We start from the raw sequence: 27158 nt of genomic DNA, 5'->3' as shown, positions 1-27158 counted from the left end.
CTTGTGCACGTTAATAACATGTTATAAAGTTCTTACCTAAAGAGGCCGCGAGGTTTGTAGGTGATTACGTTGTTATCGCTTAAGTGATGAATACCAACTATAATTAGCATCCAAATCCAGTGGGTATATGTAAAGTCGTGAAATATATTGATTTATTTTGTAGCCTCTCATTTTAAAGATATCGTCAGTGTACTGGCCACGATTAATCACATACCACCGGTTGTGTACCAAGTAATTTAATTCAGTTGGAGAAATTTGAATTACTGAAGGTCTATCGCTACGAAAACAGTAGCTGAAATCATAAAGGGATCGAATTCTATTGGAGAGAAAAAATGAAATCTCACAATTGGCAGCCACAGTGGGCGGTACTTTACTGTCTCCGGACAGCTGCACCAGTCAGTGCGTCGCTTTGCTCGCCTGTTGCGGGTTTTGTGTTGTAGGATCAAGACAGTCACACTTCAGTTTTTTTTCCCCAAAAGGCGAGGGATCATGCGGGCGATATTAGGAATATTTTGTCTGCTGGTTCTCATGGGCGACAGCATCTATGGAGCCAGAACGTCTCCGATGAGTGAATTGAAATCTCGAATGATTTTCAAGCAGGAGTTGGACAAGATGGCGTATGACTTCCAGGCAAAATTAAGAGAAGAGCTCTCGTTTCTTGAGTCAGATATTTATTCGGAGTTTCTAAGCTTTGTTCAAGAAGTTGAAATGTCTCAGGATTCATTATCTGACGCTTTGAGGGTGAAGTTGGCAGAGCAAGTGGCTGAGGTGCTGCAGAAATTTACCAAGGTTATGACTTATTCCACAGTTAAGATTCAAGACCTCCACGGTGAACTGAATGCATTACTCATGTCATTAGGTGGCTGGCCAGAAGAAGTGCACTCAGGTGTCCTATTCTATCCTGACGAGTACTTCACAGCCACACTATACAACAATGAAGTGGTCGAAAGCGAGAGAAACAGACGTCATGCCCTCGACTGGCTGCCAGCAGACCCTCAGCCGTATTACCATGACCACTTCGCGACCACCAGCGACTCTGACCCATTGGCGCTGCCACTGCAAGTTACAGTAGATATGAGCGTATTTATGGACTCGGATGATTACTTGGATGATCGCCTGGAGGGTGAGAGCTCCCAGTTCGTGCTGCGGGACTACACTCCTGGGTTGGGTAGCAAAGCGTCCCGTCGCGAAACCCATCACAGTCACGGGGCGGCGGCGGGGAACAGCCTACCCAAAGACTGCCTCGACGTGTTGACAGCTGGCCGAACTCAGGATGGTGTGTATACAATCTATCCATCAGGTAAGCCATCTTGAAGTTTGTTTTAACAGCTTGTATACAAGTTCGTGATTGTGCTTGAATGTTTCAGTAAGTGCTTGTATTTGTATCCGTGTGTAGGCATGGATGAAAGTTTGCTGGTCGGGCCTCTACCTCAACCTTTTATAGACTAGACTTTTTGCGTTTGTCCTGTGCCTTATTGGATATTAATATCTTCACATCTTAGACATTTTTCAAGCTAAGTACCTTATGTCTTATATTTAACAAACTATTCATCAGAGAACTTCAAAACAGAGTTTGATAGATATGAAATATGGTATTTATAATCGTTTCCTCGAATTCATTGGTCCATCTTGGGCAAGTCTAATGGTGTTACCTTTCTTTACCCTGCGACAGAGGACCATCATTTTTAGTATCATTGTGTAGCTTGCCGGATACACATTTTTACCTTTTTTATTTACGTTTGAGACTCCTGTCAGAGACAAAAATCCACATATATGCAGGACATTAATTGAAATAAAAAGATTTAAAGAAAGGAAAAAAAGCGACAAGGAAAGGTATTTACGAATTTTGAAGGGAACAAAAATCCTGTCTTTTAAAAAGTGCCAAGTCACAGTTATTACGAAAAACATGGGAGAGTAGAGAGTTCCAAAGATTCGAGGTGTCAAAAAAAAAAAAAATTATCAAAACGGCCCGCCCTTGAGTTGCCAACGACTATACTGTAATCATGTGATACTGGCGGTTGCCAAGTATTGCGTGGTCTAGCTAATGATAGGGGCAAGCAAGCAGGAGTCCTCGGGAGCAAAAACCGAAGTAATACCTACAAAAGAGGGAAAGTGAACCAACATCGCGACGTAGGTTAAGAGTTGTTACGTCCGACCGCTTTCGACTCGATTCTGTAAAGTGATGATGCAAGGGTAGAAACACCCCAGATGTGAGAGCAGTACTCCATACAAGGACGGATCAATCCCTTGTATGAATGGAGCGATTGTTCGGCAGAAAGGAAACTTCGACGTGTAAACAGACCTCTTTGTTTCTTGGAGGCAGACTTGGCTATTTCCGTTTAAGTGTGGTATCCAAGATAATAGTATAAATTTACAGAACCGTCCCAGGAGCGAGAAGTTCAGGAATTTCCGACAGAGATGGGCACAACCTGGGTCTTGGAGGCATTAAACTTCCAGATTCGTCTACCCCACGGAAAAGTCCTGTCCAAGTTCATTGGGGAGATTGTGTTGAGACGAGGTGCAGATCGAGTGAGAGAAGGAGCAGAATTGAAATATGAGAAGTACAAAGTTGAGTGTTCAGCGTATGAGTGCATTTGGTTATATGTGGAAGAAAAGAAATCGTTGATCAAAAAGTAAAAAAAAAAATATGTAGGAAACAGGACAGAACCTGGAGGGGCACTGCTTAAAGGGCGCCTCGAGTAACACTACATACTCTTATGTGTTTATGTGCTGCAGTTTGCATTGATCATGCCTTAGAACTCATACTTGAGACAAAGGGATATCGCATATTTGGTTGACTGATGATTAACTCGTAAACCAGTAGTAGGTTGTAGGAATATGAATATTCATGATTTTTTTTAACGTAAACCTTTAACATAGTTTGATGTTTGTTTGTCAGTGTGTGTGCATTTTTTTGCTATCGATATCGATTTTAGTTCTTACTGATACTGTTCGAGGTATTGTCAGGACACTTAAAGGATACGTATATGACAGCTAAGTTACTTAGGTGGAATTGAAATATGAGCATCACCCAACGGGTTAATGACTGCTGGGGTTATAAGGCTGAAAAGTTGCATTACAGGCCAAAACAAAATTATTTGAAGGAAGTGAGTGAATTGCGCGAGATTGGATATTTAACCCAGAACCATTTAGGCATTATAACTTTTATTCAGTTCGAAGCGATGCTTTCTAGACCAAAATCGGAATATCGCTGAGCTTTTCATTTTTCACAAGTAGTCTTTTCTCACGTGAATTTAAGATTTAGCCCCAGAAATTATAGTACTTTATTTCGACAGTGAGCAATCTTTAGATTTTAAAGCATCAGAAACGGCAGTTCGCTTGTAAAAGCGACAGTTACCCGAATTGCCGCATCCGATGCTGAAGGTCGAAAGATTATTAATTGTCATTTCTGGCGCTAACTTTTCTGTTCATCTTGGGAATATCTAAATCACATGCGAAAAATCGAAAAGTTCATTAACTAACTAAAATAGGTAGAGAAAAAGTTATTTCGGACTGAAAAAAAGACAACCAAATGACGATCTGTTTTGTTTTCATTTATCCATAGAATCGTGTATTGTATTTTAGAAATTTATTGTAACTGGTGTCAGTTGAGTTCTGTAAGTGATATCATACATTATGAGATATGTTACTTAGGATTTTTTATCTGAATCTTATGATTTTCGTAAATGATTAGTATCCCCTACAATAAGCAACAACAGGGTCCGTGAGACGTATTCCCGGGACCACAGTAAATGAAGAGTTTTTGGTGTCTTCAAATTCTCGTAAGCGCGACTAATTCTAGACTGTTATTTCAGATATCCTTAAAGGTCTTATTATATGGAGTCAGTATTTTTGTGGTTCTAAGATTTTAAACATATGTGATGAAACATGCAGACTGAGTTACTTTTAATAAAATGCATGTCTTCCCTTCTATCGACGACCGGGGGAAAAAAAAAATATTGGAAAGATTTGCTAATGTAATAGTAACTGGTAACTCCCTTGTATTTGTCTGGTCTTCCCCGTGTTAGTTAAGCAACTGTTATATGTGGCATTGACACAATCAGTGCTGCTTTTCACTTCACTTGTCTGAATGTGTTAATAGTAAGATGTTACAGCGTAATTGTATATCACAAATACTTAATGATTTCCTATCGCAGTTTAGAAGAATTTCATATCAACGACTAAATGTACATTCATATTTCGAAATAGTTCTAACGTCGTTTGGAACACTTACGCAAGCGGAGATTCTCATTGTGTTCTAGTGCACTTTCATTTTGGATCAGGTGTTCTCCAAGATCTATCTTACCCCTGCAGGTGGGATCAGGTTGCTGAAGATTCATCTTACCCCTGCAGGTGTGGTTGGTGTAGAGGTGTGGTGTGACCAGACCAGCGCAGGCGGTGGCTGGACTGTGGTTGTTGGGCGGCGAGCGGACCATCCACAAGTCAATTTCACCGGGCTTCCTCTCCACTATACCCGAGGCTTCGGCCACCCTGCCACCCAGCACTGGATAGGTGGGCCTCAACTTTGTATCAGTAGACAAACTCATCTTTGTGTAGGAAGGTTTCACGGACATTGGGTCGGTAGACCTGACCTATATATTTAGTGGCTGACCTTTATCAAAGGCAACAGTTAGCAGGTGAAATGTCATCGTAAAGGATACTTTCACAGGCCAGTTTTTATATTTTGTGTTTTGATATATGTTACGGGTTCTGCCTTAATGAACATCTATTGATAGACATAGACATTGAATTTCACAGACTTTATTTGGTAGCGTAAAAGTAAGGAGCATTAAGAAAAGTAGTTCAGATTTTATGTAAGTAATCAAGGAGTAATAGAAAAATAGTTTAGAATTTTGTTGAATATTAAGGAGTACCATAAAAGTGATTTAGATATTAGAAGTAAATCGTTTGAAGAAATGATTCATATGTATTAATGTAAAGTCGAGATATCAAAAAGTAATTTTCGGTGTTAATTTACAGTATCTGTGGAAAAAGTAAATCAAATTTTTCGTATGTCTAAGTGATAAATGCGCTTGTGATATGGTAGGACTGGACCATCTGGAGGCGCTGACGAGAGGCAACCAGAACACAACACTCCGCGTCCACCTCCTTGACGACATGCTCAACCCTGCCCACGCCACCTACACCGTCTTCAGGTATTATGACCCCATACGGTGGCTGTCTCACAAGTACACCACCAAAGTTTATTAGCAGAATATCACCTGTCATTGAGTACACAGGCTTAATTCAGGTACGCTTTCATGGTACCACTTGTTATACACCTACTACACCAGCTACATACACTTGGTATACTGGTAGAGGACCACATGTTGCCTCACCATCTCCAGATACACTTTCAGAACTCCGCTTATCCTATGTCCACCATTTGTATTGTTTGAAGGACCCGACGGCGGTGGTAATGAGAGTGTATGATGGGATTGTTGGTGGTGTTGCGTGGTGTTTGCTGACGGTCATAATGATATGCAGGTAGGTGTGTGACGTCAGAGCTGGTAATATGACGTCATAGGCGATATGACGACAAAGGTAGGGATCTAAATAACAGGGGTAGATGTGTGACGTCAGTGGTAGGGATGTATCGTCGGAGGTATGAACGTAACGCCAGGGGTAAGCATATAACGCCAGTGGTAAGGATATAGCGACAGAGGTAGAGATTTAACAACACAGAGGTGTGACAGAGGTAGGTATGTATTGTTCGAGGTAAGGATGTAAAGGGCAGATCTAAGGATGTTACTATAGAGGTAGGAAAGTAAAATCAGTGCTTAGAACGCCAGATTTAGAGGTAGGGATCTAACGGTCAGAGTAATGATATAACAGAAGAGGAAGGGTTGTAACGGAAGAGGTTGGGATCCAAAGGCATAGGTAGGGATGTGGCGACGGGTGTCAAGAGATGTAGACAGAGTGAGGGATATAACAACAGGTAAGGATTTTAACATCAGAGGTAGAGATGGAACGAGATGTGTAGGAATTTAACGGCAGATGTAGATATACAATGTCAGAGGAGGGTTATAATGAGAGGGATGTAAGGTTATGACATGGGTAGAAATGTAGTGTCAGAAGTAGGCGTGTCGTCAGAGGTAGGAATGTAACGTCAGAGGCAGAGATGTGAGGTCGGAGATGGGTATTAGGGTTAGGTCATGACGTGACATCAGAGGTAAGGGTGTGACATCTGATATGGATGTAACGTCAGAGGTAGAGATATAACAGTTGAGGTGGGAATGTAACGATGGGAGAGATATACCAGCATAGATGGAGATGTTACGGCAGATATAGAGATGGAATTTGAGGGGAGACAAATGGAGAGATGTAGCGTGAGGGAAAGGGTAGGAGAAGAGATGTCACTGTGGGTGAGGGTAATACTGGTAACTTCTAAAACTGCCGGACGGAAAGGCCAGTGCGATAGACACTTCCTGTCCCACCCCCTTGTGCACAGCATCCACCCACGTAGCTCGCTTTGATGTATGACGCATGAGCGGGGGTCCCCACATTTTTGCTGTGCCAATGACGTTTTTTTTTTTTTTTTCATCTAAATATGACTTAACGTTTGTGCCAGGTTTTGTGGAAAAGTGATATTTGAATTAAGCACGACTAAAAACCAGTGAAAGCAAACATTTTTCGAGTTGATTTGCAACATTGCGTCGGTGCCATGTTTGTATGGTTGTAATGTGTATCGTGTTGTTATGCAGTAAATATAATCGCTAGATAGTTTCTTGGCGGGTATTCATATCATAAATATACTAATGAAACTGGTGAAACTATATATTTGCACTGTCATTTCATCGCTTAAAATCACCGAATTGTAGTTGATTAATTGCTCCCCATCTGTTGGACAGTCTTCACCTGTGCCGATTTTTTTTGTATTCAGGGCTAGCACGTAGCGCCCACCACGGGTAAATTCATTTAAGAAGAAAACGAATTCAAATGTTGCCGAGAGCTTTGTGTGCAAAATGGTGGGAGTGAGTGTTTGTGAACAATGCCGGCAGCCCATGGAGAATATGTGGCAGAGAAGACAGCAGCCTGGGTCAGGAAAGGGGGAACTTGACAGCCACCGTGGTGTTGGCTCACTGCACAGCCGTCGATAAGCTCCTTTGGTAACCTGTCAGATAACTGTGTGCGAGTGCGCGTCCGCCCGGTGAAGAAAAATAAAATGGGTTCATTGTTTTTATAGGTCTGTCATCATTCACACGATCAGACCAATGATTGATTGCCAGTTCGTTGATTAGGTAATCAGATGCCTTTGATTGGATTTTCAGCTCATGATTGATAATAGTAAAAACATTATTAAAAATTCAATGTTTGGGGTGGCAAAGATTTAGAAGTCAGGTATTTTGTGCGTCTGGTGAGCGAGGCGAGCAATTCACAGCCCTGTTTGTCAGCTCGGCTGCCTAAAAGCCTAGCTACTCCATACTTCCTGTTTGGAAGAAAGTTTATTCCATTCATCCATTATTCTTACACAGTAAAAGTACTTCTTTATTTTCTTTGTAACAAGTTACTTGCTTAATTGTATATGACTTGGTAATTCTATCATCGTTTTCGAAGACCTTGTATCTTTCTACGTCATCCAAGATAGTTTAAGGTTTTAAGGATTGTGTTCAGGTCACCCCTCATTCTTCTCTTCTACAGTGGGCACATTTATGCCTCAAGGTTTTCCCAGTAGTTCAGCTTCCTCAAAAATACCGGCACTGGCTGTTTTGCCCATCTCTGAACCGTCTCTTTAGCTTTTAGTGCTTCTTTCATTGTGTGTGTGTGTGTTTCAGTGCTCGTACATGTGCATTTATATAATATATATATGAGTGTTCGTCAGTTGCAGTTTGTTTTAATGTCTGAGGTATTTTTGAACTTTCCTCATGTATGAGCACCACGACAGTTTGAGCAGAATAGAAATCCTCAGTAAAAGCCTTTTGTTTTTCGTAGTGGTCATTTTGCCGACTAGTCGGAACCGCTGTGAGTCAACCGTTATCTTTGCTGGGGTACGATCGTATGTGGAACGCTTGCGTTGAGATAGGCTTTGGTCAGGCGACGACGAGGCCTCCTGGCTGGGTTAGGTTCGGTAAGGTTGATTTGGCTTGACAGTTTTAGCCCAACACATTGCCTCAACCTGAAGATAGCGACGGGTATAGGTTCTCCAGAGATGGACTTCATGCAGTCAGAAATGATCTCGTCGCTCGAGTTAGCATTTGTGTAAATCTCGATATCTGCAGAACCGTTTCTTCTGTAATCGGTGAAATTCAGCTTCAGCCGATGCCACCTAATTTGTAAAATAACAAGTAGCTTAACAGTTTGCTCAGAACAAGAGTAAAACAGTTGCCCACTCCATGTCGACGTTTAATTAGGCTGTTTTCTGCTACATGATAGATGTTCAACCGTTATTATTGATAGATATTATAGTACCTCGATTTTTCCAGAAGTTTACCGTAGTTAGTTGATAAAGTAAATTTTGCTATTAACAAAAACTTTCAACAGCGTGGCTGGAGCAGAGGAACATCACCGCCTGGAAGTGGGAGGCTACGATCCCTCCAGCACGGCTGGAGACGCCCTCACTCCACACTCAGGGATGCCCTTCTCCTTTCCTGACACTTCTTCAGGTGGGTCACGTTTAGTGTGATGTAAAACGTCAGCCCTAATACATTTACTTAAGGTAATGACTGAAAGACTAAATCTGGATATATATATGATATAGTGCTTCTCTCTTATGGGCAATAATATTTCCGCATGTATTTCGCACTTCCCATTACTTTTTCACTGCTGGACGCACCAAAAACAGAGGGTATTCATCATCGTCCTCTCCTGCAGATGGCGAGTGTGGGGATGACCTGGGCGTCGGCTGGTGGTTCCTAGCATCACCCAACTGCTACCTGACGCTACCCACGGGCCGCTACCATCCTCCGGGCCAGTACCAGGGCACTGGCGGTGTGGAGTGGCAACCCTGGCGCGGACAGGGGTACTCGCTCCACACCTTGCTGTTCATGACTCGCCGCAGCCGAGAATGATGACTTCATGACATGCAGTGATCGCATGATGTGACCTCGTGACTCGCTTCTACCCTTGCAAATGACTTGTTGAAACCACAAGGGAAGTCCAAAAGGCAGTGTACACTCTCTCTCTCTCTCTCTCTCTCTCTCTCTCTCTCTCTCTCTCTCTCTCTCTCTCTCTCTCTCTCTCTCTCTCTGACCTCTCTTATGTGTGGTGTCTCTCTACTTAGCCTCCTGTGCACAACGATATGACCCGTAGGTGTTTGTGCCCTTAATGTCCTGTGTTATCTGTCTGATAACCTCAGATGTCTTGTCTCGTGTTTTTTCCCCTGACGTGCCACTTCCTTGTGATATAAGTAATGTGTTTTTTGCCTGTGACGTCTTTCAGGGTCGTGATATCGTGAATTTTACCCATGTTACATGTGCTTTCGTGGTCATTTGTCATCCCGTTGAGGTGTCACATCATCATCTAGAGCCTTTTGTAGTAGACCATCGAGGCCAGAGACCTTTTGGATGGTAGTGGTGAATATATCACATATACTGTAAGCGTAATTTGAGTACATAGTATATTTTGATATAGATATCTAAAGGGTGTCCCTTGAATGTGATTAATACTTCAGCAGTGTATTTTTAAGGTCATTTCCAGTCAAAAACGTTCTGTAAACATAGGTATGATTGTCAACATTTAGGGAACTATTGGTATTTGAAGTTGTGCCTGCGCATGCGTGGCCATGGAGGAACTTGTGAGCACAGCACTGAGCAGTCTCATCGGAGCGTTGTTGTGCTGCGCTTTACCGTAATAAATCGCCACGAACAACGCCCTTTTACGTTTCCATACGAGGAACATGCACTTCGTTTGCGGGTTTTGCCTTCTATAGAAATAAGATTGCCCAACTTGAGGAATAAGAACGACGACATCCAAAGAGGAATTCCAGGTCGACGAGTGTTGCTTTGCTGATCGCAGACATTTGCGGGAAAGCGGTTCGTTTTCTAATGTCTCTTCATCAGCTGAGCGTTCCAGAAGCCAAAATGCTGCTAAGGAGGACATTATTCAGTTGGTGCAACGTATTCCACTTGTGAGTACTCACGGAATTTCTATTCAATCCTTTATTCCTTGAATGCGAGCCTGTTAGAGACGTAATAAATCCCAATATCCAGACCATGTATAGCGCATTATCATCTTAAACCCGGGGACTGTGTTACGCAGTTGATTTTTTCCCTTTGGCATGATGCAAATCCTTTAGCTGTGATGTTACATTTCATTCCCCGACGGAGCTCAAACTACCCACTGTAGGCTTAATGATACTCGGAATTCGCTTTCATGGCCACATGCGAATCCACACGAGAGTAAATTTAGAGTGACTTTCAACGTAGATTTCCCGTAAATGTGTGTGGTACGGTATCATTGATAACCAACTGATTTTGGACCGTTTATCTTTGAAGGACGTGCTACAGGGGAAATTCAGTTCAGTTTTTCTGCAGAATGACCTACCACCTCTCCTTAATGTTCCTATTATCCACGTTTCAATCGACAGGTGACGGAGTATCTCGATCATAGTTACCCAGATCGTTGGATTGGCTGTGGGCGTATGGCCATAAACCTGGCCGCAGAGATAATAGCGCCTCCACTAAATTGTTTTTTGTTTTTTTCGTTTCTAGGGCCACTGACAGGCGATGACTGTACTAGTTAAGAACCAACTGAGGAGAATGAATACGGTTTCGTCGAATCATGGATGTTTATAGAGTGCATACATTATTGACCCCCAAACGTTGTTGGTAAGGCTACTTGGTTCAAAGTTAAACGACGAGCTAGAATGTGTATCTAAAGAATGGCGGCCACTTTGATCGTTTATCATACACTGACCTGTACAATGTGAGCGTTTATCCAGTAAAATATTGTATGTGCAAATCACTCTTTTCACTCAAAATACCCATAGGTGAAGTGTGCAACCATAGACGATCGGACTTGTGTTCGTAGAACATTTCTTACTGGAAATGACCTCAAAAAATATACTGAGGTGTTGACAGTTATGGTACACCTTTATATATATATATATATATATATATATATATATATATATATATATATATATATAATGTATATATATATATAATTATATATATTATAGCAGTAGGTTACTGGTGCGCGTGATATAGTATTTGCTGATAGCCAGGGGAAATCTACCCTGACTGATTATTACAATAAAGAGCACTTAGTATTTACCGTGTTTCATTTTCCTTGTGGTTCTCGGCCCCAGTTTCTGAGGCTCTTGTAGCACTCAGGAAGCTGGTCACGTCCACTTTGTATACCCATAAGACAGTAAAAGAAAGGAACTTAGGTCTGCTTGTTTCATTTTCCTGTTGTTAATTGCATATATGTATTGTAAGAGAATACTTCTGTACAGTAGGGCGGAAATGCCGCTGGATGATTATGATTGTTACAAGTAAGGAAACAGGTATTTTTTGTTTTAATATATGTACATACGCCCTCAACCTTCCCTGTTCGTTCCAGGCTGCGCCTTTTCCTGGTGTTTTGTGACACGTCCACTCCCTGGGTCCTGTTGATGGAAACTGCTGTGAGAGGCCTGTTGCGGGTAGGGCCTCTGTCCTTCCTGGACTGTGTTTTTGTTTTCGGAGGCGCTTCCTAGGACGGGTACTTGAGACCGTTCCCTGGAACCGACTGGTCTTATGAGTGCTTGGTCATGGCTACTCCCTGTGACCTCCTGGTCTTCGGAATTCGGTCTTGGCCACTCTGTGACCTTACGTAAGGCTTTGTTTTGGTCCACTCCCTATGATGTAGTCAGCTACACTCAGGAATCCATCCTGTTTCGGTGCTATAGGGTATGAATATATTCTTTCTCAAACAAATTTTAATATGTAAATCATCATGCGGAAAATGCGTTTAGTCGTGACGGGCTTCCATATAATTAGAATGAAGAATGTTAAATGATCATTTCTCAAAAATTCGCTTCAAGACATTAATTCATAATGAAATTGAATTATATATTCATGTCGGTAATATATATATATATATATATATATATATATATATATATATATATATATATATATAATCAGGAAACCTGTTGAAAGCGTAACCCATTTCCTGTCAGGTAACTGATATTTAGTTTGCTTGTATTAAATGAAAAGCTTAAGTGTGACTCTCGTAATGATTCCAGTAAGATTCTTTTAGGCTGAATGTGGTGATGGCTTGCCTGAAACACCAGAATTAATTATTAAAAAAACAAGACATTGTATAACGGTAAACACCGGAATATTTTGGTGTGCCTAAATTCTTAACATTTGGAGAGAAAGAGTGAATTTCAATGGATTATCTTGAATCATTCATTTTTCCAAAGTCGCATTTGCATTATTTGGACCCTTAGTATTTTTACGAATATACATTTCTAGACAATGACACGCTTGCTAATTGTGTCCGCTGGGACGTCCGCAGCTTCTGTATCACTTAATATTAACCTTTGTTTCTACGCATTATGTTCACGTACAAGTTAGGAGGGGCACAGTAAAAAACAAGACAATAAAATGTGTGTGTATAATTTCACACATAACCTGGAAGATCTTTGTCCTGTCGGGTAGGTAGCCAATCATAGCCATTGAAACTATGAAACAATCGTCCGCTTAGTACACCATTCCCCCTCCACTCCCATACCTAGATGTCTGGCTGGGCTCATTCACCAATCAGCCACTGAAGCGTACAGTCGCTGTGGGTGTAATGGAGTGTTCTTTTCTTGTGGATTGTACAATTTTTTACGAGAGGATATATTTGCGTCGCATTTGCAAGAAACGCTGTGTGGCCTGTGGACCTCCTCGACAAGTCGTGATCTGTCACCGTTCAGGAAGGAAGGTTAGACGTAAGACATTTTTCTGTTGGAGTAAGGTTGGCCCAGGGTAGCTTCCAGAGCAAGAAGTCATACTCTCGCTCGACTCATCTCGTGACTTAAAGTTACCTAGATGTACTGACTATTCACATAATTAGGTAGTGGAGGACTAAGGATGATGCTGAACTAGTAATGTAACTTGCAGATCATTGATGCACGAGGCTGCTATAAGGAATTTATAAGTAGGAAGTGGTGAGGCGACACTTTCTATACTATTGTTTTTCATCTTTGTGACATTATGTATTTTTAATGATAAGCCTCATACATGATATGAAGTAGTGTGAGGAAACCAAGCTTGAATAGGTGCTGATTTGGTAATATTACCGGTACGGAAATGAACCTACTTGGAAGATGAAATTATATTATCGACAATTTTTGATGTTAGCACGATTTTGACCAACCATGTTTACAGCATTGACAGACCCGTGACACCCTTTCCCCTGTAAATGACAAATTCATCAAAATGCCGGCATTAAAAGAAATTCATTATATGTGCTTATCTAGTGAGAAACGATGTTTAGGTTACTGGTATTATAGATATGTAGTTTTGTGGTGAATGTAGATAACTAGCAATATATGTCGTTATTTGCAATTTATCCTGTGTATGACAATATGAACGCATTGTTTTGTTCTTTCCTCGCATTTTCATCACGAATCGTTTTGACCTTTGACTTGTGAATCATCCATATACCCATGAATAACATGACATGCCTCACGCAAGATAGGTCATGTGTAATTGATCAGTTTGCCTTTGGTTATTTAGCTTGCTATGTGCGATTTATTCTTGCAGCTCCTGGCAATTCGACCCATGCACATGCCTTTATTGACATAATATTATGTAGCTTCGTAGCGTTTTTTCTTAGAGGCAGTATTTGCGTTGTTTGTGGACAGTTTTTAGACATTTCCCGTTTAGAAATATTGGTACAAACTTTCAGAACCTGACAAACCCGTGCATGTCCTGGACGGGTGTCCGAGAAAGACCTGTGTTAACATGTTAATGTTTTCAGCTTCGAATTTCATTCACTGCAGTTCTTCACGAGTCCTGTTAACAGCTCTGTTAATTCCTCAAACCTCACCATGTATTATGCTGTCTCCTGAGGCCACGCCATGTGTTAGTTACTATCAGCTTATTTTCAAAGTTTGTTATCTTAACTATTTTCAGAGCTTCGTATCCTAGCCTTAAATACGCCTCCATTAAACAACAGAGGCATTACATTTTTGGCTGACAAGAAGCTCTGTGAGCTGATCAGGGTGACTCGAGTTAAGTTTTCAAGGCATCCAGAGTAAATAAAACACTTTATTTGTTATTTTGTATATACATTTTATATGTGGATGAAAATATGAATGTTACAGTCTCTACACAATGTACATTGGTACGCATCATATGTACAATAGAAAACATAAACTTAACTAACAATTGGAGTGAGGTAAACTTTCCATCATTATAGGACACATAGGACATAACGAAGTGCAATAGCTAGTGGTTGTACACACGCGCCACTGCGGGTGTCATGTTCCTTGATGATGGGAAGATTAGAAATCATCTGGAAAACATCAGTTAGTGATCGCTGTGCTCTTCACGCGTTTTGCTTGTCTTTTTTTTTTCTGGTTACTGAAATTGGTTGCCATGCCTCAGATTATCTACAGGAAGAAGACTCGTCTGTCTTAGTGAAGTGCACTTGCACAGCTGCCTAGGTGTTTCTGTCTGAGTAACAGTTTTAGTTACATACCTGAATCAGTGACGGCCTTGTTCATCAGTCGCTACGCGCATTAAACAAGTGTTACAGCTCAGCAGTAACGTCAACGGTGATTTTATTGCTCCTGCTCACAGCTCTGTGTTACTCCTGGTGTGACTGTCTGATTTACACATTTCAAAAGTAGTAGGAACTGTACTTGGGCACGTCATTTGATCAACTGCTGATGAAGAGCTGGGCTGCACATTGTCGTCACAGCCGCATTCTTTGGAATAAGCAAATATGCATCGACTACTCTTCCTTGCACCTCTCTTTTCGCTTTTGGTTGATCGTAATTCCAAGATTTGCTATCCATGGATTCCGCGTTGTTCATGATTATACATTTAATAATATCAAAAAAAAAAGGAACGGAGGAGAGGGGGGGGATTAAGGAATGGAGGTGTTTTGATACAACGATGGGCATGAAGTGGATGGATGGGAGAGTGCGTGTGTGTGTGATGCAACGATGATTTAATATCACAGGTACCCTGGCCGGCCCTAAGTATCGGGAAAACCCTAATACCAGAACAGCCTCATCTGCACTGGTTGTCGCCTTGACTTGCAAAGCCAACGTAATGCTCTTTGATGTTGAATGTATATTACTCGTAAGGAGTAACGTATAATGTACACACACTGGGTCAGGGATTCGACAGAATTTGTCGACAAACATTATGCGATGCAAAAAGTGAATGTTTATAGCGTCCGAATGTGATGATCATTATGAGATGAACCGAGTTGAGGATAACAATGTACCGGTGCAGAATTAAAAAGAATGTCATGACGGTTACACGGACTATATAATATGGTTTAATAAAATCAAAAGAATATGATTCATGAAGCCTAGAGATTAAGATTATCGACTAACATTTTTTAAGGTTCCAGTTAAGGATAAAAGTCCACTACATTAAGGAAGGGCCCTCATTGAATTAGAGAGATGTTAATGATAGGGAAAAAGAAGAAACAAGGTAAAGTATTTACGAATTTTGGAGGAAGTGAAAAACCTGTCTTTAAAATGTGTCAGGTTGCAGTAATTGGGACAGAAATGAGAGGGTAAAGAGTTTCAAGTAATTATTTTGATGAAAAAGTTATTTAAAACATAAATTGGAATGTTAGAGAATATTTTTATCAATTTTGAAAACAGGTGATGAAAGATCCTCAAAAGAGCTCAAAGCTGAGTGATTTTCTAGCAGGTTAATTTCCTTAATGATTTTGGCGTTTCTTCCGAACTACAGAATGTAATTTTAACTATGTACCACTTGTAACATTTGGATAATCATTTGTAATGTGGAGAAAATCAAGAGTTGCTTACACGCATTGTAATTGCATTAACAAGTGAAGTCGTTTGAAGTTCAGGGGAGAATGGGCACCCCAAAGTCTACCCTAGGTTAAAGGAAGGGGGGAAACTCCCTTAAATCATGATGCACTAAATACGTTGACAAAACACACAAAAAAATGCACAACAAACAATTGCATGTTTTGACCTAAATGTGACGATTTTTTTTTTCTGCAATAAGAGTAACAAGGGTTAACCTACGGAAGTTGGAGCCTGCACAACTCCCGCCGTGAGTAATATTTTCGGGATGCCTACAGAGCAGTCCAGCTCGCTCTGCGAACAACATTTGGTGCAAAGGACCCAATATAACTCACTCACTCCGCGCGTGACTCTGGGTGGGTAGGACATCATTGATGCCCAGGTGACACTTATAGGGCATAATCCCATCGTCCCACTCCTATCATACACTGGTTTTGTCTTGTGCACCATTGTCAGTAACCGACGGATGTTTGTCTACCGACAGCTGTTCGATGCCACCGCTCAGCCTGTCCTCCGGACTCGTGTCAGTTTTGGGTGCTTTGTGGTGGCACATCTCGGGCACCTTGCATTCGCACCTGGCTGGGGTATCCTCTGCTCGTAATTGGCAAACGCTGCGTCTTACGTCTTGTGCAGCATCGTAGGAATGTCTGCCCTGGGAGATGGTGGATATGGCCGGGTTGTTCTTGGATTCCCAGCTAGGCTTGTTGTGGTCCGACTTCTCAACGGAGTCAGGAGATATGGCTGGATTATCTACACCCTCCACACTGCTCTTGGAGTTGTCACTGTCTTCGAGGATCATAATCGCCGTCAAATTTGCTGCAACATGAAAAACACGTTCGTCACTTTACGAACTTACACTTGAACACTGTTGTAAACATGCAAGCACAGTAACAAGCACAAGCTCGATTGATATTTGTAAATAGGTTCGTCCCGAGGTACATTATTATTATTATTATTATTATTATTATTATTATTATTATTATTATCATTATTACTGATATTGTTTTATAACCGGAGGATCTCATTTATAGGATTTCTGCAGCTTAAAGGCTAGGTTTCACTCGGAACACGGTAAGGTAATTTCCTTTGGGGAAGGACCTCGGTGGCTGACAGTGATACAGTCTCGTTCGAAAATGACATTTCACTAGCAGTGTCACCAGTTGTAAGAGTCTGGTAAAACCCCTATGATATATATATATATATATATATATATATATATATATATATATATATATATATATATATATATATATATAATTTCTTGCATCTACCCTGATAATAACGGTTCGTATCACTTACTTTCCCTGTGTCCGACTCTGACGTTGATGAGCGTGATGACAACAGCGATGCCGACCAGACAGGAGACGCCGCACGCTAAGGTTATGACATTCCTGTAGTACCACGACCTATGGTGGGCAGACGTAGAAGAGACCGTTAGCAGTTAATATTACCATACCTCCTGATCCCTTCTTCCGCTAGTTAGCGAACTATTCAAATGTATTTATTATTTCATTTGCTGCGTTATCGAGGTAACTTTAAGAACAGAGGACTGAGCCTTTCAGGGAATATTCTCACTTAGCCCCCTTTTCAGCTCCTCCTTTTGGAAAAGTAAAAACGAGAGAGAAACGTAATGTGAAGCAATACTTCTCAAGTAATCCAATGATTAATGACAAAATATGCTACGTGTTGGGACAGTGAATAGCAAGACAAAATAAAGTGACAGTAAAGTCTTTTAAAGAGATGGGTGCCAGTGCAGGGCGCTTACAGATACAGTAGACAACACTTACTCTCCTGGGTTCGAGTTTTGAATGATCATGATGATGATGCCGTTGGAGACCTTATCGACGAAAGACATGAAGCCGTAGACGAAGGCGCCCCCCTCCACGTTCTGACCGATAAGGTCGGCCGTGATGGAGAGGGAGGTGATGAGGAGTGTGGAGCCTCCGATCCCGAGCAGCGCCGCCACCAGGAAGATGCCCCACTGCTTGTAGTATTCTTCGCTTCCGAACCACACCCATACGCTACCTGCCAGCCCCACGCAGCAGCCCAGGGCGAAGGTCCTCTGAGGGTAGAACATGAGAGAGTTAACCGCCGAGGGTCCTGGGTTGTTACTCTTGTAAGTGTCGTCATTTGTGTTTGTGTGTGTGTGTATGTGTGTGTGCGTGTCTCTGTGTGAAAGTATTTACGTGTTTCTACAGGTCTTTTTTGACGAAATTATGCATTCACAGATACAGTTTGTATTTATGTATACCTATATTTGTATTACGCACGTAATGTTCATTCACACTGGAAGAGTATCTGAATACTAAGAATTATCGTATAAACCGATTACAGTGATCAGCTGTAGGCTTGTAGACTTGGCCTCCCTGCGACGCGTCGATGTTGCGCCTTTTATTCTCAGCATGAACGAAGTGATTCGCGGCCTGGGCAGACCTTCTCCAAAAGAAAACGTGATACAGTGTTTCTCTCGCTGTCCAGCCTTGCTTGATACCGCCGACCGTCTTGGGCGGTTGTGTACTTATGTACTACTGCGTAAGGTTGGGGCGCTCATCGCCGTGGTGCTACGGCATCTTTCGAGTGTCATATTTTGATAGACTTCGCCGCAACAGTTTATACGTGCTGTTTGTTGTTGTTGTTGTTTTTGTTGTTGTTAGCTGAGATGGCACGGGCAACGGATGAACAGCTAGGTTGACTATGGTCCGACGGTCACATCCAGGATTCGAACAATGGGCGATCACGGTTAGGAACGCTGACCGCTGCACCACGTAAGTGAACAGGATGAGCTACCGTACCTCGCTTTTAAGTTGACAGATTCACCTTTATTGATAAAATGACGTAGTGTAAATCATTATGCATCCTGTGCTCTGTGTCCAAACTGAGTGGATGGCGTTGTTATGGCTGTTCATCGCATTTGCAGTCGTGGAAGGAACGAGCGGGTGGAAGACTTAACGATGTTCAAGTTTTAAGGCTGTGTATATCTTGTAGGTATCGTATCCCCTTGACTTAGACAGGATAGTAAGATGTTGAATCGGTATTGGTATACGGGAAGCGACGTGTTGTCACTAGGTTGAACCGGACCACAAGAAGCGATGATGAATCGTGGGGTTTGGCTGTGGCTGGTGAGTTCTGGTCTCTGCACTCTACAGATTAGAGCATAAGAGCAGGTATGTGCAAAAGAATCCACTGTTCCTCAGAGAGAGAGAGAGAGAGAGAGAGAGAGAGAGAGAGAGAGAGAGAGAGAGAGAGAGAGAGAGTTTTTGCACTATGAGTGACTGCGGGTTTCCCCCCGCATGCGGTGCTGACGGCAGCTGTGTAAGGTCAAGCCAGTACCATGACGGCGGAACCCGCTCGGCACGGGTCGGTTACCTCCTTCCCTCCCGCCGGGGTTACGCGGCCAAGGCCGTCCGTCTAGGCAAGAGGACTGGTCTTGGGACGGTCAGACGAGGGTGAGACATACACAAACACACACACACACGTTCGTCTGGGGATTATTCCTCCCCTCCCTCCATCCTCCTCTTCCTCCTCCAGCGCGTTCCACAGCGTCCGTCAGCTTGTGGGAATGCCGTTGCCAGTCCCGCACAAGAGAGAGAGAGGAGAGGAGGAGGAGGAACACAGGTCGCGGAGCGGGTTCTTATACACACAGTGCAGGTGCGGCCTATCGTATCATGTACCGGTCCCTAACGTTATTTGTACACATCCCTTACCTTCCTGCCTATCTTCTTGTTGATCTCCTTCATGATGAGGGAGCCCGCGAAGCCGGCCAGGTAGATGGCGAAGGGCACAGTGGCCACGAAGGTCTCGTTCAACTTCAGCGTATCCTGCACGTAGAGCGGCATGTACACCTGCGGGAGACGTTAAGGTTGGGGTACACTGACGTGAGGGACAGGTGTTGGGGAGACGAAAGTTAGTCAGGCTTTGTCAACAGGGAAGATGATGTCAGGTTATTGACGGATATCTTAATAGAAATTCTAATAGATTACTGACAGATATTCAAGATAATTGTGCATTAATCTTACGTCTCTTAAAGGGGGAGGGAACGGGGACTGGAATCGTAAGAGATAAAGAGCCCCCGTGGCAGGTGGTGGCCTAGCGAATCACAGTTGAGTTGTGTTTGAGGGGCGCCTCTACCTGGTACAGGTTGACGTAGAGGCGAGTAGCCATGTAGAGGGCGGCGATCTGGTAGAAGGGAAGCTCTTTAAACCAGTCGATCTTCTTCATCTTCCTGGCCAGCTGCGGCTCCTTGCCCTCCTCGACGACGGCAGCGGCTGCGTCGTGCTTCTTGCGGCTTACGAAGGCTGGCTCCCGCACCCCGACGTGGAAGATGATGGAGAAGAGAGAGCCCACCACGCAGCAGATGATGGCGATGTTCTGCGTCAGGAAGGTGCTCGGTCTTAGTACACGGGACACGGTTGAAGGGTACAGTGATAGTTGTTCGGTGCATATGCACGTACGGGTTTATACACACACACACACACACACACACACACACACACGAGCTAATAGCCCCATTCTGTCACACACACACACACACGCTAATAACCCCATTCTTATAGTCACAAATAGGTTATAGAACAACACACACACACACACACACACACACACACACATTCACAGAGGGAGGGAGGGAGAGAAGGGGCGCGCCTTACTCTGAATTTGGTGGCGTCCTCTGGTCCGATGGTGTCCGTGCTGGAGCACTGGGATGGGGTGGCGTTGCGGGTGGTGTTGGCGGCGCACATCTCGGAATTGGCCTGCCCATCCGTGGACGCGTTCAGAACGAAGAAGGTGATCATGAAGACACTCAGGTTGGACAGCACGGTGAAGGCGTACCTTGTGTGAAGGGGAAGGAAGAGGAGGCTACACGTAATGCCTGGTGGTGGTGGAGGGGAGGGATTGATGAAGAATCAGAGGCCCCACCCTCACGTAGTACCCAGCGTTGTTCAGAACTGTTTTGAGCTGTGGTGCTACCAAAAGATATTCTAATTTAAATGCAAGTTGATATTACTTGCATTTACAAAACAAGTAATTTTCCTAATTAGTGTGTTGATGGTTCTTACTCTGAGATCTAGTCAGTTGACCAGCTCCAGAGAGGATGGTTGCCTATGGTGTAGTAACGTTTGAAGGCCTTTTCATTTACTGCTACTTTACCGTGCTAACAAGACTGCTAATTTGCCATGCTAAGAACACTGCTAATTTATCGTGCTAACAAGACTTTTAATTTACCGTGCTAACAAGACTTTTAATTTACCGTGCTAACAACATTGCTAATTTACCGTGCTAACAAGACTGTTAACTTACCGTGCTAACAAGACTGTTAATTTACCGTGCTAACGACACTCCTAATTTACCGTGCTAACAAGACTGTCTAGCCGGACATGCTGTCCCCACACACTACGTGCGCTGGCCGGACGTCAAGACGAACCAAAGTCTAACAGGGCAGCAGAACACCTTCATGTATAGGAGGAGTTGGACAACCCGACGTACAAAGTCTCCTGCCAGTAACTACCTGATGGAGTTGAGCTCCGTTCGCTGGTGCTTCTTGGTGGTCAGGTCGGGTATGAGAGCCAGGTGAGAGATCTGCACGGACGCCCATCCGAACTGGAAGGTTATGATGAAGACGCAGTAGTAGGCGAACTGGGTCCAGGTGCTGGCTTCCTCGCAGCCCAGGCAGCTGTTGTAGATGAAGGTGAAGCTGAAGAACACCAGTATTGTGCCTGCGAAGCGGGAAGACATTGTCAGTGATTTTTTTCGGGAGGGGAGGGCAGAGTTCGTGTCTATGAAGGAGAGAGATGATAAGATTGCTGCGTTTCTGTGGTAGGGAGAATATGAGACACTGGGTCCCCCTGGTCGATGAAATGGGGAGGGAGGGAGGGAGAGAACGGACCGTATGAGTCTTTTGCTAAAGGAAGACTGTGTAAGAGTCGGTGTCTGTAGGGGAAGAATACACTAGAAATATTAAAGATTCGGGAGCCTGCTGGTCAGGGCCTTGTCTTTACGTCTTTACGCAGTCCCTCTCGCCTTTAAAATCCAACGAAGACACACGAGAGGCATCGCGTTGGTGTCTCTTGTGTGGGAAGCACAAGCGATGCCAAGATGGCTGGCAAGAGAGAGAGAGAGAGAGAGAGAGAGAGAGAGGGGGGGGGGGATTGGGGCATCCAGAACCACGATTTACACTCATATCTTCTGCCGCATTCACACTTTGCTCTGTATTTGCTCTCGTGGGAACTGCGAACGTGTTCGTAACTAGCTTGTGCTGGTGTTAAGTGGGTCAGTTCGTGCCTCAGGGAAGGAGCACCGGAGGGCTTATAGGAAGACGTTGTGGCCTTGAAATCTTCCGCGGGTCGCGGTCGAGTTCCCACGAGGGGGAGGCGGTGGTGTCAACACTGACCCAGTCGCACGGTGCTGCCGGCCTGGAGGAGGCCGTACTCTCGTGTAGCATTCACGTATCTCGTATATATATATATATATATATATATATATATATATATATATATATATATATATATATGCTGAAGGGGAGGTCCAGCGGCAATCACTTCCGCGAGGGAATGTACACACATACATCAGTCTTGTGGTGGATCGTGTGATGGTGGTGTTGCAGGCAGACATCACTGTATACCCTCCTAGTACGGAGTATACACATGGTGTCGCGTGCGTGACGCCCCTGTTGTAAGGGAGGGTTATCAGCTTTAGTCTCCGCTCGAGGATCGTGAGAAGGACTCCTCCCCCAGACCTTCAGAAGGGAAGGCGTCGTAAATCATCACTCCTGTGAATTTTCTGTAAGAAAAGGCGACGTCTCGCGACGCCCTCGCTAGTATACCGCAGGGTAGGAAAAGGGTCCCGTAGCGAAATAGCTGTTTTGTATGTGGTAGACTTTTAAATGATGAATTATGATTTTCACTTTATAATTCTTATACTTTCTAACCTTGAATTGAGCTTCTAGCCATAAAGAATATAGTCTCGCATCACGTAAGCAATTTGACAATGAAGACGGGTTTTATCAATCATGTCCCGTTGATAGACTGCCGATGGATCTACTCAGTCACGTCGTGGCCCCACAAGTGAAGAACTCCCCCTCCTTGTACCGTATTTTAGATAGTTAATGACACCACATCACGCGAGCAATTAAAAAGAGGAGGAGGAGGAGGAGGAGGGAGTTTTTGAGTTTTCCTTCCAGAAGAAAATTGACGTTTGGAACACAGGTTGTTGACAAAAGCTCTCAGTGCAGTTCCCCAGATCAGTGGTGTCTTACCATGAACAAGAGAAGGTTTATTAATCCCTCCACAATCCCAAGCGCGGCATTATCGCCGACAGAAGTGAAAATATATATATATATATATATATATATATATATATATATATATATATATATATATATATATATATATATATATATATATATTTGTTAAGTCTACACCTGTGCGTCTCCCGTTTTCTAAACACGACAGTGATGCGGGGAGGAAAACCTCCTGACTCATGCTACTGACGCGCTTCTGCAGAGAGAGAGAGAGAGAGAGAGAGAGAGAGGGAGGGAGGGAGAGAATTATTCTATACTTTCTCTGCTTTCTAAAGAGCATCAGGCGACATCAGAGGTGCTGGTAGTGTTCGCTCCTGCCCCGCGGGCGTCCAGCGCCTGCCAATGGAAAAAAAGAAAGAAAAAAAAAAACTTCGCAAAACAGACTCGTAAAATAGTTACGTGTGTACGGAAAATCGTAGGTTATTTACGACGAGGGTGAGTTGCCCTTGAGTGTTAACCCCGGATATTACCCAGACTCGTTCCGAGACCCCGGAAAAAAAAAAAGTCTTCATCCATAACGTGGTGGTGGCACACGGCGACCGTTGCCACAGCCGTAACGGTTGTCTGTCACAATCTGTTAACGTTAACTAGGTCGGCAACGGGCGGGAGGGCGGCGACAGAGCATTACCTGCGGGTGGTTAACATGTCACCTGTGGTCTCTTGTTGTGGTGAGGAGGGGCGTGTGTCTATGCAGGATCGAAGGATAGTATCCTGAAGTCTAAATCAGTCCGGGAGACGGGATGGTGAGGAGAGAGAGAGAGAGAGAGAGAGAGAGAGAGAGAGAGAGAGAGAGAGAGAGAGAGAGAGAGATGATAGTTATCTGTCTACGAGTACTTACGATGAAGTTTTGCGCGTAGCGCTCACCGCAGAGACAGACAGACTGAACAGAGGACCTTGACACAGTATCCTGAGCGCCAGACGGTGATGCGGGATGTGACTAGGCGGAACTAAGTGATGATCCCACCGTCCGCGGTGGTGGTGTGGAGGGAGGTGAGGATGCCACGGTCCGTGGTGGTGGTGTGGAGGGAGGTGAGGATGCCACGGTCCGCGGTAGTGGTGTGGAGGGAGGTGAGGATGCCACGGTCCGTGGTGGTGGTGTGCTGGGAGGTGAGGATGCCACGGTCCGCGGTGGTGGTGTGGAGGGAGGTGAGGATGCCACGGTCCGTGGTGGTGGTGAGGAGGGAGGTGAGGATGCCACGGTCCGTGGTGGTGGTGTGCTGGGAGGTGAGGATGCCACAGTCCGCGGTGGTGGTGTGGAGGGAGGTGAGGATGCCACGGTCCGTGGTGGTGGTGTGGAGGGAGGTGAGGATGCCACGGTCCGTGGTGGTGGTGTGCTGGGAGGTGAGGATGCCACAGTCCGCAGTGGTGGTGTGGAGGGAGGTGAGGATGCCACGGTCCGTGGTGGTGGTGTGGAGGGAGGTGAGGATGCCACGGTCCGTGGTGGTGGTGTGGAGGGAGGTGAGGATGCCACGGTCCGTGGTGGTGGTGTGCTGGGAGGTGAGGATGCCACGGTCCGTGGTGGTGGTGTGGAGGGAGGTGAGGATGCCACGGTCCGTGGTGGTGGTGTGGAGGGAGGTGAGGATGCCACGGTCCGTGGTGGTGGTGAGGAGGGAGGTGAGGATGCCACGGTCCGTGGTGGTGGTGGTGGGGTGAGGATGTCACGGTCTTTGGCAGGAAGGTTTTGGGAGGAGGTCAGAGAGCCTAGTGGTCCTCCCTGGCCAGAAACGAGTTGTGGACGTCGCCGTGACTCCAGCAAGGTTAAGGAGACCTTAAAACACCAGGCCGCCACCCCCTCCCCCCACCTCCCTCGTCTGCTCTCTCTCCTGAAGGTACATGCGAGCCATAATAACAACGGACTCTCCCAACACTGGAAAGGCCATGCAACCCCATACCTTACTCCCACCCGACGCATCATGTCACAGTAAGTTAAGGAGAGCCTTAGAAACCTTATCAGATTCCTTCCTGCCATCATTTCTCTCGAATACTGAGTTACCAAGCCTCGTAGCACACATATCTAGACTCAGACCTAGCCACAAAGAGGAACCAGTTTTCGCTCAGCACAGAACCCAACGCCAGAGGAACTCTGGACTCACTCGGATGATTCATCCGTAGCCTCGGTCTCCACGCCAACATGTTCATCACATTTCGAGGCAAATATACAAATCAGGCAGCTAGGGTAGAAGACCTCTCAAACGATCGTAAGGAATACGTAAGGTGCTAGTCCCAGCTGTTGGGGTAGAAGACCTTCCAGACCATCGCAAGGTATACGTAAGGTAAAGTAAGGTCCCAGACCTGGCTGTGGTGGGTAGAAGACCCCTCAGACCATCGTAAAGTATACGTAAGTATTCTTCAAAAACACTTAGTGTGTGTAACAATCGGAAAAGAAAGGAAAAAGAGGAGGCAAAACTCACCGATCAAATGCCACAGCTTCCGCCGTCCGTATCTGGCGCAGGCGGGGATCTTGTTCTCCATATCAGAGAAGATCCCGATGAAAGGGGTGCTTGCCCCATCGGCTACCTGCCCAATCAGGAGCACCAGTCCCGCCGTCGTCGGGTCGAACTCCAGCACCTGCAGGAGGAAAAAGATAAGCTGACCTTCATGTCTGGTTATTCAAACGTTATTTAATTACTTTTCGTTGATCAGACAGCACTGGTACCGCTCGTTATCAAGTGTTGGTGTGGACTTGACGCACGCCATCGTTCGCGTGCAGATGAAGTGTATGTGTTTGTGTGTCCCGTCCCTCTGCACTGTCACTCGCTATCATGTTCACTGCGGAGGAAGCCACTGACGAACTTACCTTCGCTACACCCACGACGAAACCTAAATCCACACAACCCTATACAGAACTCATCTTCACAGCACCCTCACCTTCACTAACACACTTTCACAACACTGGCCTGCGTCCTGACCCTGGCCTTCACTACACCCTCGACACCACTGGCAGTCCACCAGTTTCAGTTTCGAGGTCGTCTTCCCTCCAGTGCATCCTCAACAGCTCTTTTGATCCTTGTAGATCGGCTCGTATGCACCACACACGTAACACCACTGGCTTTTGACCTGACCTTTACAGCTCAGGTCAAAGGCCATCTTCAAGGTTACCTACCCCCCCCCCCCCCTCAACTACGCCCCAGCGCCACTGCACTTTTTTATCTGACCTTAACGATTCATCTCAAAGGCCAGAGGTGTCGAGGGCTTCGTGAGGACAATAATGTGGCTTTCGAAGAAGAGAAAACAGAAAACGTAGTGAAGAAGAGGGTGTACTGAAGATGAACCGACCCATAAGGATCAGGCCAAACGCATGCTTCTTCACTAATCTAGAGGTGGGATGCTACTGTTTCTATGCTACATAGGACGACAAAATGCATGATAACACAAGGAAAACATGTTCCATTGTTAACGTAGCGAGACTCATTAGAAAATGATTTAGCATGATCAATATACTTCCCTCCAGTGAAGGAAGACATGATAACAATAGAAGTAAGAGTGATTAAGATAAAAAGAAAAATGGCTTGCACCTTCAACCAAACCACCACCTCCCAGCACGATGTAAGTGATAAGAGACAAAAGACGTTTAGTATTGTCTCCCGCCACATTCCCCATGGAGTATGGATACTTGATGTCATCCTCCAATGCACTGACAAAAAAGTGGTCGGCCAGCTCAACAGCTGCCCAGCAAGCTGAACCCGCAAAAGCTTCAGCTCGAAGAATCTTGAGTTTTACGACAAAAGTTCTCTTTAGGAGGAGCAGCTCTATCTCCTTCTCTGTTACCCTCCCCATCCTCTTTCTACCTTACATCCCAGACTACAGTACGAAGATCCTTCCAAATGCAGACGACCTTTGCAATCACATCCCGTCACCCTGACAAGCACAGAAGCAACGCCCGAACGTGCAGCACCACAGTGTACTGTCTGTGGACGGTGGCACACCCAG

General features: G+C 44.5%; 3 protein-coding genes across 6 annotated transcripts in view; 2 read left to right on the top strand and 1 right to left on the bottom strand.

The window, feature by feature from the left end:
- The first annotated feature begins 374 nt into the window (after positions 1 to 374).
- Positions 375 to 11075, top strand: LOC139750173 (fibrinogen C domain-containing protein 1-A-like). Of its 2 annotated transcripts, XR_011713093.1 has the most exons (6): positions 375 to 1300; positions 4354 to 4512; positions 5048 to 5156; positions 8482 to 8603; positions 8812 to 10066; positions 10650 to 11075. XR_011713093.1 is itself a non-coding variant. In XM_071664546.1 (5 exons), exons 1-5 carry the CDS (start codon positions 490 to 492, stop codon positions 9006 to 9008), a joined length of 1398 nt encoding a protein of 465 aa, XP_071520647.1. In that variant the 5' UTR covers positions 375 to 489; the 3' UTR covers positions 9009 to 11072. The 2 variants fall into 2 exon arrangements, 1 of the variants encoding a protein (XP_071520647.1); XM_071664546.1 differs by having other exon boundaries at positions 8812 to 11072.
- Positions 11076 to 12714: 1639 nt separating this feature from the next.
- Amacr (Alpha-methylacyl-CoA racemase) overlaps positions 12715 to 27158 on the top strand; it is a 196050-nt gene continuing 181606 nt past the window's right edge. Inside the window, exon 1 of the mRNA XM_071664542.1 lies at positions 12715 to 12855. The gene's annotated coding sequence lies outside the window, so the exon portion shown is untranslated. The remainder of the gene's footprint in view (positions 12856 to 27158) is intronic.
- LOC139750170 (major facilitator superfamily domain-containing protein 12-like) overlaps positions 14186 to 27158 on the bottom strand; it is a 124909-nt gene continuing 111936 nt past the window's right edge. For all 3 annotated transcript variants that reach the window (XM_071664536.1, XM_071664537.1, XM_071664538.1), the window contains 8 exons: positions 25640 to 25796; positions 21438 to 21645; positions 20581 to 20761; positions 20063 to 20302; positions 19639 to 19776; positions 17722 to 17996; positions 17234 to 17340; positions 14186 to 16750 (listed from right to left, as the gene is read on the bottom strand). In XM_071664536.1, coding sequence (XP_071520637.1) covers positions 16356 to 16750; positions 17234 to 17340; positions 17722 to 17996; positions 19639 to 19776; positions 20063 to 20302; positions 20581 to 20761; positions 21438 to 21645; positions 25640 to 25796 — 1701 coding nt within the window. In that variant the 3' untranslated portion in view covers positions 14186 to 16355. The remainder of the gene's footprint in view (positions 16751 to 17233; positions 17341 to 17721; positions 17997 to 19638; positions 19777 to 20062; positions 20303 to 20580; positions 20762 to 21437; positions 21646 to 25639; positions 25797 to 27158) is intronic.

This window comes from Panulirus ornatus, chromosome 9, assembly GCF_036320965.1.
Source record: "Panulirus ornatus isolate Po-2019 chromosome 9, ASM3632096v1, whole genome shotgun sequence".
In the NCBI taxonomy this organism is placed as follows: Eukaryota; Metazoa; Arthropoda; class Malacostraca; order Decapoda; family Palinuridae; genus Panulirus; species Panulirus ornatus.
Note: the sequence above shows the minus strand (reverse complement) of the source record. Positions and strands in the feature narration are given on the sequence as shown.

Excerpts from the sequence above, each read along its gene's own strand:
- LOC139750173 (XM_071664546.1), top strand. The coding sequence starts at position 490 with ATGCGGGCGATATTAGGAATATTTTGTCTGCTGGTTCTCATGGGCGAC. Across the intron at positions 5,157-8,481 it reads GCCACCTACACCGTCTTCAG|CGTGGCTGGAGCAGAGGAAC; the intron begins GTATTATGACCC and ends AACTTTCAACAG. Across the intron at positions 8,604-8,811 it reads CTTTCCTGACACTTCTTCAG|ATGGCGAGTGTGGGGATGAC; the intron begins GTGGGTCACGTT and ends CCTCTCCTGCAG.